We start from the raw sequence: 14,705 nt of genomic DNA, 5'->3' as shown, positions 1-14,705 counted from the left end.
TGATCCTGTAGCTAAATATAGTTGCTTTTAATATCCATCTTTTCTCCCTTAAAAATATTCTGTTTCCCTAAAAATATGCTCCTTTATTCAAGACATATATGCTCCTGTATTCAAGAAATATGCTTTTAGTTTTTTCCTGTTTCCTTAAAAATAGGCTCCTTTATTCTGTAAGTGTGTTCTTAATTGTTTTCCCGTTACATGGAATTTTCTACTCATATTTGGAGTTACCCTAAATCTTTTTAAACTGAACTTGTAGTTGTTTCTTCAGATTACTAGTAAATATTGGTAGCAGCTGCAGTACTGAAAGAAATCACATACCTTACCTGGAGCTAAACAAGAAGTACATTCTGGAATTGGGAAGACAGAAGCAGAGAATTTTAGTTTAGGAATCTCAAATTTATATTTGGTTAATATTGTTCTTTTTTTTGTGGCATGGGTTATTTTCTAATAAAAGAATGGTAACATTTTTTAAGAATGGTAGTATTTTTAAGTACATAGTATGTAAAAACAGAAGTATGATGTTTAATGTTCTTTGAAATGTCCTTAGGTTTCAGTCATAATAACTCTCATTTCCTAAAAGTATGACCTTTGGCAAGTTATTTAATGTCTCTAAGGACCTGTGTCTTCATCTATGAGATGGACTTAATAATAGTACTTTTCTTAAGATTAAAGGAGAAAAGGCAAATAAATACTTTGAGGATACCTAGCACATAATAAGCACTCAATAAATGTTGGCTGTTATTATTAAAGTATTGTAAAAATTTAAAGATTTTTATGTCTAAATCTGAAATTCATAATCCATAGTATTTTTAATTAGAAACTTACTACTACAGTATACCAAGGAAAAGTGTTTTACCCTTTGACAAAATTAATTTTATCAGTTGGAAATAACTAAGTTTAATGTACCAGGAGTAATATGGATCACCTTGCAATACTTTTAATGAGATGGATCATTTGATTAATGTGAATTTGAATGAAGACTGGTATAACCATTTAGTAAGAACTTAACTTACTTTATCTTGGAAATGTACTTTTATTCACTAATTGGTATAAGGATCAAGGAGGGGAATATTAGGCCATCTCATTAAGAGACTGAGATTTGGAGACTATCTTTATAAGCTTAGACAAGATGTTTTACCTCTCTTGGTCTGTTTTCTCATCTTTAAAGTGAGGGTTTTATTAGATTGGTAGTTCTCCAACATTTTTGGTGTCAGGACCGCCTTTCACTCTTAAAAGTTACAGGATCCCAAAGAATTTTGTTTATGTAAATTATATCTAATGTCATTTAACATGTTAGAAATTATACTCAAAAACTATTTTAAATATTAATTCATTAAAAAATAACAATAAACATAGTAACATAAATAATAATTTTATGAAAAATACCATATTTTCTGAAATAAAAAAATTAACAAGAATAGTATTGTTTTACATTCTTGCAAATCTCTATTCTCTAGCTTTAGAAAATAGCTGGATTCTCACATCTGATTCTGCCTTTAATTTGTTGCAATATTATATGGCACATGGCTTCTAGAAAACCCCACTGTACACTTAGAATCAAAAACGAGTTTAAAGGATAAATAGCATCTTAATATTATTATGAAAATATGTTTGATCTAGAGGATACCCTAAAAAGATTTCAGGGATTCTCAGGGCTTCCCAGATCACTCTTTGAGGACCAACCACTCCTAACATTTGCTGCAAGTTTTTAAAATTCTCATATTGGTGGCCACATACCTGAAAACTATCCTTTACTAGAATCACCATTTTCCAAAACTATATAAGTTGGCTTTCTCCCCATATGGGCAACTTAACAGCCACTCAGTAAATATTTCACTGACATCACATATTCTGTGACCTTTCTCAAATCAGTGTCTTGTGTCTCTGATCCTATTTTTAGGCTTCACATTATTATTAGAGAGTGTTTTAGAACAATGATGATTTGAATCCTTTCAAATTATCCCATCTTCACTGTAGCTTAGCCATCTTTCCTCTTTGTTTCATTCATCATGTCAGCCTTTTAGTCCTCCCCTGTGAGCTATTCTGAACCTTTCTACTCTTAAGCACTTAAACTCCCACTACTTCCTTTCTCTACTCTCATCAGATAGTTTTACCTCCTATTTTCAAAGAAAATTGAAGCCATCGGAAATGTCCTTCTCTGTCCTTTTGTTCTCATCTCTCTCCTGTATCAAGGGGTATGCAAGTAAAAATCCTTGTTTACCATAAATTCACTCTCTCCTTCTCTGCACTTTCTTTTCTCTTGCCTTCAGCATACATGGTTCTCTTCCTCTTGAAAAGAACATAAATTTGACCCTGCTGCTTCTTCTGGCCATTATCCTGTTTCTTTCCTTCCTTTCACAGCCAGACTTCAAAGGTGAGCGGGCTATACTCACTACTGTCTCTTTTTCACTCTCCATGAACCTTCTTGAACTTTCCTGAGTTTTTAATCTCTTTCCCCGCTCTACAGCATTAATACTGTTGACCACCCCTTCATTCTAAGAACAAATTGGAGTTGAAGGGGCATAATGGAGCTGTAATAAAGGTCAGTATGAATGCAAGATATTACTGTTACATTATCATTATTATTGAAATATTGGCTTCCATTCTGTGACCTAAGCATGTGTTATGGTATGGAAACTGCTATACTAAGATTGAGAAACCTGGATTCTAACATTGGCTAGTAACTAAGTAACCATGGGACCTTTGACAAGTTACTTACCTGGTTCAAGTTTCATTTTTCTTAACTGTGTCATAAAAATACTTCTGCATGCCTTATAGGTTGTTCTGAAGATTATATTAAGTAATTATATAAGAAAGTACCTTGAGGGGCGCCTGGGTGGCACAGTCGTTAAGCGTCTGCCTTTGGCTCAGGGCGTGATCCCAGCGTTCTGGGATCGAGCCCCAGAGCCCCACGTCAGGCTCCTCCACTGGGAGCCTGCTTCTTCCTCTCCCACTCCCCCTGCTTGTGTTCCCTCTCTTGCTGGCTGTCTCTCTCTCTCTCTGTCAAAAAAATAAATCTTTAAAAAAAAAAAGTACCTTGAAAACTTTAAAGCATCATACAAAATATACATTTATATTATTTTTATTATTTGAATTGCTGAGAAGTATCTTTACCTGTCCTGAAAGATTGTTTTTCAAGATGCATTTCATTGTTCTAAGATACTCATTTTTCATATTCTCCCAGCCTTTTTTTCTTTTTTTTTTAAAGATTTTATTTATTTATTCATCAGAGAGAGAGAGATTGAGCAAGCGAGCGAGCAGGGGGAGTGGCAGGCAGGGGGAGCGGGGGAGCGGCAGGCAGAGGGAGAAACAGGCTCCTGGCTGAGCAGGGAGCCGGATTCGGGACTCCATCCCAGGACCCTGGTATCATGACCTGAGCCAAAGGCAGACGCTTAACAGATTGAGCCACCCAGGTGCCCTGAATTCTCCCAGCCTTAACAGTAATTCTTTTCAGTTAGATGAATCTGCGTATTCTCAGGTAGATACTCCAAGCCTTTGCCTTCCTCCCGAGTACTAAGCCTGCAAACCTGCCTTTTCAAATGAACAGTTTAATCACTCTCTTTTTGTCTATAAGGCAGTTTAGAGAATGCAGAGACAGCGTACTTACCCTCAAGGAATTTCCAGGTTATTAGAGAAGATATGCATTAGAGAAGAGATACAAATAGGGATGAAAGTAGATAAGTCCCATAAAAGAAGCAAAATAATGCTACATGTAGTGGAACTGTAGAAGAGGTAGATTTTAAACTGTTTCAGAGAAATAACAGAATTTAATCTAAACAAATGAGGTAAGGGAGAACAGGACATCTCAGGAATAGCAAAGAACGTGAGCAAAAAATCAAATGATTAGGAAAGGGTAGCATACACGTGGCAGGTTCAGGGTATAAGAAGGGTATGTAGAGGAGAAGAAAGGAAAGTTGATGGCAAATCAGATCACTTCTAAAGATGTGTTATTTTCCCCTCAAATGTACCATATCTGAAAGCAAATTTCCTTTCCCCTTTCCCCCATCCCACCCATTTATTCACAAACAATGAATTACTTTTCCACCATTGCTTCAGATTGCAGCCTTACATAAGTCTTTGGCTCTGATGAAATGGTGGACTCAACTATGTCTGACGCATGCTTTGTACTCTTTACTCCTTTCCCCCCTACCTAAAATATTTTTACCTTTCTTCAACATCTCTTTGGTTCCTTCCTACTTAAAATCTACTTCAGATTGTTCTATCAAAACATTTTAGGGACTCTTAGACTAAAGTCCTATCTTTTCTGACATTTTTTAAAGCATTTATATACTGTTTTGACTTGACAAATACGTAGCACCTATTATGTTGATTGTTACCCTAAACTGTTACTTAAATCTTACAGCATAATGTAACTTATCCCATGTTTTTGTTTTACCTCTCTTATTACATTGTAAGCCTTTATTAGAGCAGAGACCATGTATCTTATATATCTTTGTGTCTCCCACACTGCTTGACACAGCAGCTACATATCCTACTCTGTCTTTGGGCCTATTTTGTAGATCATAGTCAGGCCCAAGTGAAAGCATTATGAAGTTTCTGATTCTGAACCTATTTTTGACGAAAAATTGTATCTCCCTAATTTATAATTTTTGTACTTTGCGTGGGGTAGTTCTTTGTCATCTGCTCTATCTTGTATTTAAGGTTATATTTCCTCCCACTTGATCAGAAACAGAAACAGTTGAATTGAACCGGAAGAATTCATAAGAAATCCCTAGGCACTGAAAACATTTATGTCAATGCCTTACCAGAAAAAAAAAAATCTTAGATTTCTTTGAGATATCATCTAAAATTGAGTTTTTAAAACATGTCATATGACTTTTTTGGGTAAGTTTCATCTTTTTTTATAGGTATGGGAAAGTTGAGGCCACTCGTATTTTGTTAGAAAAAGGAAAGTGCAATCCAAATCTTTTAAATGGACAGCTTAGTTCTCCTCTTCATTTTGCTGCTGGAGGAGGACATGCTGAAATAGTACAGATTCTCCTAAACCATCCAGAAGTTGACAGAGTAAGTTATTTTCCAGGGTTACTTTTTTTAATGTTCAAGCAATGAATAACAAGTAATGACATTAAAATGTTCAATTGTATACTTGAGAAGCCAACTAAAAAATAATTTTTACTGTCCGTATAGTATAAGTAATATTTATGTATAAACTTTGCTTTTATACTTGTTTTTATTGTGATAAAATATACCTCACTTAATTTTATGGTAAATTTTTACCATTTTAACCATTTTTAGGTGCACAGTTCAGTGGCATTAACTACATTCACATTGTTGTGTGATCATCACCATCATCCATCTCCTGCATATACATAAAATTTAACCTCTTTTTGTGTTATATTGTATTTCCTCAAAAAATATCTTTAAGAAGGAAGAAGATTTTCTACCCATTTTTCTACAATTTGTATTAATAAGTATTTTGTAAGGGGGAAATAATCACTTTAAATAAAACCTTTGTTGGATCTTATAATCAGAACTTTTAAAAAACAATAATCACATTGATTAGTGCTTTGAGTCTTTCATCCTTATGAATTTATGTTTAAGTATAGTATATGCTAAGTATGGTTAATATTTAAAACTTGACAAAAGTCTATTTTTTATGAAATTTTGATTGAACATTTTCACTTACAATGCCATATATTTGTAATACTTTTGTTCTTCATTTTTTTTTCCCAAAATTTCTAGCATATAACAGACCAACAGGGAAGATCCCCTTTAAATATTTGTGAAGAAAACAAACAAAATAACTGGGAAGAAGCTGCAAAGCTATTGAAGGAAGCCATTAACAAACCAGTAAGAATTACCTTCAGAAACAGAGCTAAGCCAACTATTTAAATTAATAAGTAATTTGAGTATTTGTAGCAAGAGGAATGGATGGATGGTTTCTTTCTTGCTTTAGAAAACGTCATGATTAGATCTCTTAAGTATTAAATTTGTTATCATCCCTAACATTCAGACATTTATTCTTACATACCAAAATAAAAACTGCATGAGTAAATAAATCTTTAAAACACTTAATATTAACCTAATTTCTAGTATAATCTTAATACTTGATAATGTTTGAAATAATTAGCAGTAACATTAAGATTAAAAAACTCAGTTCACCTAAAAGTTATAATGACAATAAAACTGTCATCAATTTAAAAACTGTGTGAAAACTTGCAAACCAGATAAAAGGATTTATACCAGACAGATAAAGTATTAAAGCTTGATATCAACAGATATAATCTCTGAGCCTTTCCAGACATTTCCATCAATTAGGCAGTAAGTATTTATGGAGTATTTCTATGAATTTAACACCTTGAAATGCTGAAAGTGACAAGTGATAAAGAATAAATATATGATCTCTGCCTTTATTTTATTTTTTTATATTTATTTATTTATTTATTTATTATTTTAATTTATTAGACAGAGATAGAGACAGCCAGTGAGAGAGGGAACACAAGCAGGGGGAGTGGGAGAGGAAGAAGCAGGCTCACAGCGGAGGAGCCTGATGTGGGGCTCGATCCCAGGACTCTGGGATCATGCCCTGAGTCCAAGGCAGACGCTTAACGACTGAGCCACTCAGGCACCCCTGATCTCTGCCTTTAAGGAATATTAACATACACACTCACCACACACTCAACAGATTTTGTCAAAATACTATTCCATGAGCACAAGACAAAGTCAAGGAAATAGATAAGCAGTATAGGCACCCTTATATTATACTTCATTACAATTTATTTTCTAATTGTATAGAACTCATTATTATTATTCCTGGCATAATTTTTATATTCTAAATGAACAAGATAAGAGGTACTTTCATCCAAAATGAACTCACCTGGAAGTTGTTTGGGCAATAAAATGTATTGAGAATACATTGAAAAACCACAATGAGATATTACCTCACACCAGACAAGAATGGCTAGTTTCAAAAAGGTAAGAAATAACAAGTGCTGGAGAAAGTGGAACCCTTGTGCACTACTGGTGGGAATGCAACCACTGTGGAAAACAGTATGGAGGTGCCCCAAAAATTAAAAATAGAGATACTGTATGATCTGGTAATTCCACTACTGGGTATTTACACAAAGAAAATGAAAATACTAATTTGAAAAGATACATGCAGTTGCTTCTCAGCATTTTGGCTAAGACCAACTGTGAAAAGATACATGCATTTCTATGTTTATTGCAACATTATTTATAGTAGCCAAGATAAGGAAGCAACCTAAGTGTACATCAATAGATGAATGGATAAAGAGATGGTGTATATATATATACACATACACACACACACACACACACACTCACACAATGGAATATTAACTCAGCCATAAAAAAGAATGAAATCTTGTCATTTGCAATGACATGGATGGACCTAGAGGGTATTTATTATGCTAAGCAAAATAGGTCAGACAGAAAGACAAATGCCATATGATTTCACTTTTATGTGGAATCTAAAAAACCAAACACACAAAAAACAGACTCCTGAATACAGAGAACAAAGTGACAATGCTAGAGGGGAGGTGGGTGAGGGATGGGCAAAATAGGTGACAGGGGTTTTTTTAAAAAATGTATTGAGAATATTATTACTCTCTGAGATGTTCTAAACGGGAGGAAAGAAACTGGCTCAAGGTCCATTGTTCCATAACTTTCACGTGCACAGTCTTCCATCACAGATTCCTCTTAGGAAAAATTATTGCTAGTACAGATTTCTACAGTATAATTTGTGGCCCATTAGACTCACAAGATACCTAACACTAGATTCAGTAACCAAGTCTCTATCTCTATCCATATACCTACTTAGTACAGTAACAGCTTTAAAATATCTCCCAGAAGAATCTGAAGTTGAATATTTTTTTTTTTTAGATTTTATTTATTTATTTGACAGAGATAGAGACAGCCAGCGAGAGAGGGAACACAAGCAGGGGGAGTGGGAGAGGAAGAAGCAGGCTCCTAGTGGAAGAGCCTGACGTGGGGCTCGATCCCACAACGCCGGGATCACGCCCTGACCCGAAGGCGGACGCTTAACCGCTGTGCCACCCAGGCACCCCTGAAGTTGAATATTTTTTAAGAGCCATTTGCCTTAGGTTCTCAAACTTATTTGACCTGAAACATCCAGAGGAAAACATATTGGAAAATATAATGGAAATCAAGATTTTTTTAAACTGTGTCCACAGATACTCGAAGCAGTTTTCTGTTATTTTCCATGTTTGAAATCTATAATAAAACGTATGAAGTTGAAGTTGAAGCATTTTGTTAGGCTGGGATATATAACTTCTAACCAGGTTGCATAAATTGTTATTGTTCTTTGTCCTAGTATGAAAAAGTTCGAATATACAGAATGGACGGATCATACCGTTCTGTTGAACTGAAGCATGGAAATAATACCACAGTGCAGCAGATAATGGAAGGAATGCGTCTCTCTCAAGAAACACAGCAATATTTCACTATTTGGATCTGTTCAGAAAACCTCAGTAAGAAAGTTGTTACTCTGTTGTGTAAACCTATTCCTTTCTTAAGGATTTTAAATTTTGAAATGATACAATGGTCTTCTCTTTTATATAAATTACTAGTGTTCCAACTGTTGAAACAGGTAAGCCTCTGGGACTCCTCATCCCCCACTTCATTCAAAGCATTTTTTAAGTTTTTGAAAACTTTTCTTCTCTGGCAATGGAATTTGATTTGAATGCCATTAAATGTAATACTCATCCAACTTGCCTTTATTGTCAGTACTCATTTCACCTGAAATAGTGTGAATGTTCTCTTTCTTTATATTTCCATCAGATCTTTTATTTAAGACCAACCTGATGGCACTACAGATATATCTTTCAAGCAAAGTATTGCAAATACATAAAGGAGTTAATTGAAGTTATTGTGATTGGTTATCTAATGTTTAATTGTATTTTTTTTAAACACCAGATTCTACTGATTGGATCATAATTAAATAGGCTATAATGGAATTAAAGTTCATATATATATGATATGTTTTATTTGTTGTAGGAATTCTCATAATTCTTATACTCTTAAAAACAAAAGCTCTTAACCTAAAATTGGGTTGTGATATAATTGGTTATAAAGTCAGTGATTTAAATATAGACCTTTAATTTGTGTGTATTCAGCACTTAAGTACAGATAGTTCAATACAAATTTTCTATGTGTTGATATATTTAATTTTTACATTATTATTTATAAAAGGAAAGATGTTTTTCAGGCCTTCAGCTCAAGCCTTATCATAAACCCTTGCAACATGTTCGTGACTGGCCAGAAATACTTGCTGAATTGACTAATTTGGATCCCCAAAGAGAAACACCACAGCTTTTCCTTAGAAGAGATGTGAGACTTCCTTTGGAAGTTGAAAAAAAGGTTTGCTTGGAAATCTTTTTTTTTTTTTTTTTTAGAGTAGATGTATTTTATTTCATTTTAAAGTTTTTTAATTGATTTTTTTTAAATGTTTTTTTATTATGTTAGTCACCATACAGTACATCCCTGGTTTCTGATGTAAAGTTCAATGATATTAGTTGCATATAACACCCAGTGCACCATGCAATACGTGCCCTCCTTACTACCCATCACCAGTCTATCCCATTCCTCCACCCCCCCTCCCCTCTGAAGCCCTCAGTTTGTTTCTCAGAGTCCATGGTCTCTCATGTTTCATTCCCCCTTCTGATTACCCCCCCCCTTTCTTTATTCCTTTCTTCCCCTACCGATCATCCTAGTTCTTATGTTCCATAGATGAGAGAAATCATATGCTTGGAAATCTTATTGATAGTCATTTAAATGCCCAGAATCTATTGAATTCCTGTGGCAGGCACTAGAAACAGAAACTGTGCTTTCCTGTTTTTCTGTTTAATCCTCACATCCCTGGGGTAAGTGGTAGAGTTTGAGTTAGTCTACTTACAAGGCCCCTAGTTGGCTTTTTTATTTCCACTTCCATTGTCTTAGAAACAAAAGAAATGGAGAATCTATCCTAAAGAGAATTAGCAACCAGACGGAAGATGTTATACCAAAAAGAATTTAAGAATAGTTAGGAAGTACACTATGAAAGATAAATTTAATAAAGGGCGGATCAGTGTGTAAATTTCAAAGGAGCAAAGAGATAGGTTGGTGTGGGAGGAGAACAAAATACATTCTGAGTGGAGAAGATTATATTTGCAAAGGGGACATAAAAAGCTGTTCTCAATAGTTAGTAAGTAGCTGTTTCCAAATGAAGCAGAGAATTATATAGATAGTAAAAAATGAGAATAGAATTTACATTTGATAAAAAGATTTGTTCCAGACAAGTACATTTGGATTTGAATTACTGTAAATTTTAGAGGAGCGGTGGGATAATGCTATCTGAAGGATGAATGGACAACAAAGAAACTTAAGGTGGATATTACAAGTTAAACTAGTGTGTGGGGCGCCTGGGTGGCTCAGCCGTTAAGTGTCTGCCTTCGGCTCAGGGCGTGATCCTGGAGTTCTGGGATCGAGCCCCACGTCGGGCTCTTCCGCTGGGAGCCTGCTTCTTCCTCTCCCACTCCCCCTGCTTGTGTTCCCTCTCTCGCTGGCTGTCTCTATCTCTGTCAAATGAATAAATAAAATCTTAGAAAAAACAAACAAGTTAAACTAGTGTGATAGTTTAAAAATTTTTTAAATTGAAAAAAAAAAGTTCCAAGTTCTCATAACTTTGGTAAAGAAAAAGTATACATTGCATTTCCTGATTCTTATCCAAGGAAATATTAAACAGACAAAGTTAAGGAAATTTTAGTATATGAAAAGTTCACTGACCTTGTACAAACTTGGTAAATGTTTTATACCTGATCACCCATATTGTCCCTCTTATATTATCAAACCAAAGATAGATATGATCCTTTCAGTGACATATACTGGGAGTTACATAAAAATTTTATGAAATTTACCAAAAACAAAGATCTAGATTATTCATTTTAAAAATGTGTTAAAATAGAACAGAGGAAGGGGTGCCTTGGGTAGCTCAGTCAGTTAAGCGGCTGCTGTCAGCATAGGTCATAATCTCAGGGTCCTGGGATCGAGTGCCCCATCAGGTTCCCTGCTCAGTGGGGAGTCTGCTTCTCCCTCTGCCCTTCCCCCCACTTGTGCTTGTGTTCTCTCTCTCTCTCAAATAAATAAATAAATAAATAAATAAATAAATAAATAAATAAAATCTTAAAAAAAGAACAGAGGAAAAAACACAATTGATCATCTCACTTGACACAGAAAAGACATTTGACAAAATCTAATACCCTTCATGATAAAACTCTTACAATTAGGAATAGATGGGAACTTCCTCAACATGGTAAGTGGCATTTATGAAAAACTCACAGCTATCATCATCCTTGATGAAATGTTGAGAGCTTTCCTCCTAAGATAAGGAACAAGACAAGGAGGCCAGTTTTCAGCACTGCTGTTTAACATAGTACTAGAAGTTCTAACCAGAGCAATGAGATTTAAAAAAGAAAGAAAAAATGGGATGCCTGGGTGGCTCAGTTGGTTAAGTGTCCAACTCAATCTCAGGGTCATGAGAGATCGAGCCCTGCCTCAAGCTCAGCACTGCTGAGCATGGAGCCTGATTCTCTCTCTCCCTCCCCCTCTGTCCCTCTCCCACGTGCTCACACATATGCACGCATGTGCACTCTCTCTTAAAAAAATAAAAGGGGCACCTGGGTGGCTCAGTCAGTTAAGCATCTGCCCTCAGCTCAGGTCACGATCCCATGGGCCTGGGATTGAGCCTCACATTGGGCTCCCTGCTCAGCAGGGTCTGCTCCCTTTCTCTCTCCCTCTGCCTCTCTCCCTGCTTGTGCTTGTGCTCTCTCTCTTTCAAATAAATAAATAAAATCTTTAAAAAATAATAATATTAAAATAAAGAAAAAAAAATGTATCCACATTGCAGAGGAGAAAGTTAAACTACTTGCAAATGACATGATCCTACATATAGGAAATCTCAAAGAATCCACAAGAAAGCTGTTAGAGCTAATAAGTAGATTCAGCAACATTGCAAGGTACAAGTTTAACACACATAAATCAGTTGTTTGTTGTTTCTACACACATTAGTGAAAAACCCCAAAAGGAAATTAAGAAATTCATCAAAATAGCATCTTAAAGAATAAAATGCCTAGGAATGAATTTAATAAAAGAGGTGCAAGACTTGTACACTCAAAACTACAAAATATTACTGAAGAAATTAAGGAAGACCTAAGTAACTGGAAAGACATCTGTGTTAAGGATAGGAAGATTTAATATCATTCAGATGTCTGTACTAGCAAAAACAATTTACTGAATTTATCACATTTCCTAAAAAAATTCCAACAGCGCTTTTTGCAGAAATGGAAAAGGCAACCCATAAATTCATATGGAATTACAAAGGGCCTTGAATAGCCAAAACAATCTTAAAAAAAAAAAAAAAGAATAAAGTTGGGGGAGTCACACTTCCGATTTCAAAACTTACTACAAAGCCATAATAGTTACAACAGTGTGGTATTGCCATAAGGACAGTTATATAGACTAATGGAATAGAAGTGAGAGTCCAGAAATAAACCCAATACATCTAAGCCAAAATCCATAGTCAGCTGATTTTTTGAAAGAGTTATTTATTTGAGAGAGACTGAGCACACACGAGCTGAGTGAGGGGCAGAGGGAGAGGGAGAGAGAATCCTCAAGCATACTCCCCACTGAGCAAGGAGTCCAACACAGGGCTCCATACCAGGACCCCGAGAGATCATGACCTGAGCTGAAATCAAGAGTCAACCGCTCAACTGACTGAGCCAGCAGGTGCCCTGGAAAAGGCTACTTCAGCTGATTTCTGACAAGGGTGCCAAGTCCATCCAATGAAAGAATAGTCTTTTCAATAGATGGTGCAAAAGTATGAAATTGGACCCTGACCTCACACTATTTATAAAAATTAACTCATTGGATCAACAGCTTAAACGTAAGAGCCAAAACCTTAAAACTCCTAGAAGAAAACAAATAGGCAGATCTTCATGACATTAGATTTGGCAATGGATTTTTAAATATACCAAAAGCATGAACAACAAAAGAAAGTATAGATAAATTGGACTTTTTCAAAATTCAAAACATTTGTGTATCAAAGGACATTATCAAGAAAGTGAAAAAACAGGGGCGCCTGGGTGGCACAGCGGTTAGGCGTCTGCCTTCGGCTCAGGGCGTGATCCCGGGGTTATGGGATCGAGCCCCACATCGGGATCCTCTGCTATGAGCCTGCTTCTTCCTTTCCCACTCCCCCTGCTTGTGTTCCCCCTCTCGCTGGCTGTCTCTATCTCTGTCGAATAAATAAAAAAAAATAAAAAAATCTAAAAAAAAAAAAAAAAGAAAGTGAAAAAACAATTTAAAGAGTGGAAGAAAATACATTTTTTTAAAAGATTTATTTATTAGAGTCAGCAAGCAGGGTCGGGGGCAGAGGGAGAGGGAGGGAGAGTCCCATGCAGAGTCGGGTGAGCAGGGAGCCCCACTCAGGACTTGATCCCAGGACTTGAGATCTTGACCTGAGTCAGACGCTTAATTGACTGAGCCACCCAGGTGCCCCAGAATGGGAGAAAATATTTGCAAGTCATTTATCTGATAGGGGTTTACATTCCAGAATATAAAAAGAACTACAATTCAAAAACAAAAGACAACCCAATTAAAATGGGCAAAAGACTTAATTTCTCTGGTGAGGATATACATATAGCCAACAAACACATGAAAAGATGCTCAGCGTCACTGGTCATTAGGGAAATACATATCAAAACACAATGAGAAACCACTTCACACTTCTAGGGTGGCTATAATAATAAAGATTTTAAAAAAGGAAAATAATGAGTGTTGGGGAAGATACAGAGAAATTATAATCCTTGTACATTGCAGGTGGGAATGTAAAATGGTACGGCTGCTGTGGAAAACAGTAGTGGTTCTTGAAAAAACTAAACATAATTACCATATGATCCAATAGTTCCACTCTTCCATATATACCTGAAGAATTGAAAATAGGAACTCAAACAGATATCTATATGCCAATGTTCAGAGCAGCATTATTCACAATAACCAAAATAGTGGAAACAAATCTAAGTTTCCATCAGCAGATGAATGGATAAACAAAATGTGGTATATATATATAAAATGGATATTATTCAGCCATAAAAAAGAATGAAATTCTTATACATGCCGTAACATGGATAAACCTATTTTGCTAAGGAAATAAGCCACATGCCAAAAGCCACATGCAAGAGGACAAATACTGTATGATTCTTCTTACGTTAAATGTCTAGAATAGGAAAATTCATAAAAAGAAAGTAAATTAGTGGTTATCACAAGTATTGGAGAGAGAGAATGAGGAATTACTGCTTATGTGAACAGCTGCTGTTTGGATGATGAAAAAGTTGTATAAATAGTGGTGAGGCTTGCACAACATTGTCAATGTAATTAGTGCCACTGAGTTTATACACTTAAAATTGGTTAAATTACTGAATTTTTGTTACACGTTTTTAGCACAGTTTAAAAAAATGTATTAGATCTATAAAATCTGCAAGTAATGTAAGTATACTCGGTCTATCTTCTTTCTCCACCTCAGTAACATTTTAAAAGTTGATTGGTAGAGAAGAGCAATAATGGTAAAACTTGGAGGATAAGTTAATTGCATAATTATAAAGAATATAAAGTGAATTCAAGTGAAAAAGAGGCAAGGCTTAGTAAGTAACTCAAGGTAAATCAGAATATCA

At 35.4% G+C, this 14,705-nt stretch overlaps 1 protein-coding gene across 6 annotated transcripts in view; it reads left to right on the top strand.

The window, feature by feature from the left end:
• The window catches only part of KRIT1 (KRIT1 ankyrin repeat containing), a 37,542-nt gene that overhangs the window by 13,440 nt on the left and 9,397 nt on the right, over positions 1-14,705 (top strand). For all 6 annotated transcript variants that reach the window (XM_034667667.1, XM_019806158.2, XM_011232596.3 and 3 more), the window contains exons 9-12: positions 4,869-5,025; positions 5,704-5,811; positions 8,315-8,471; positions 9,209-9,360. In XM_034667667.1, coding sequence (XP_034523558.1) covers positions 4,869-5,025; positions 5,704-5,811; positions 8,315-8,471; positions 9,209-9,360 — 574 coding nt within the window. The remainder of the gene's footprint in view (positions 1-4,868; positions 5,026-5,703; positions 5,812-8,314; positions 8,472-9,208; positions 9,361-14,705) is intronic.

The sequence above is a fragment of the Ailuropoda melanoleuca genome, chromosome 1 (genome assembly GCF_002007445.2).
Source record: "Ailuropoda melanoleuca isolate Jingjing chromosome 1, ASM200744v2, whole genome shotgun sequence".
NCBI lineage: Eukaryota > Metazoa > Chordata > Mammalia > Carnivora > Ursidae > Ailuropoda > Ailuropoda melanoleuca.
This window is presented reverse-complemented; position numbering and strand designations above follow the sequence as displayed.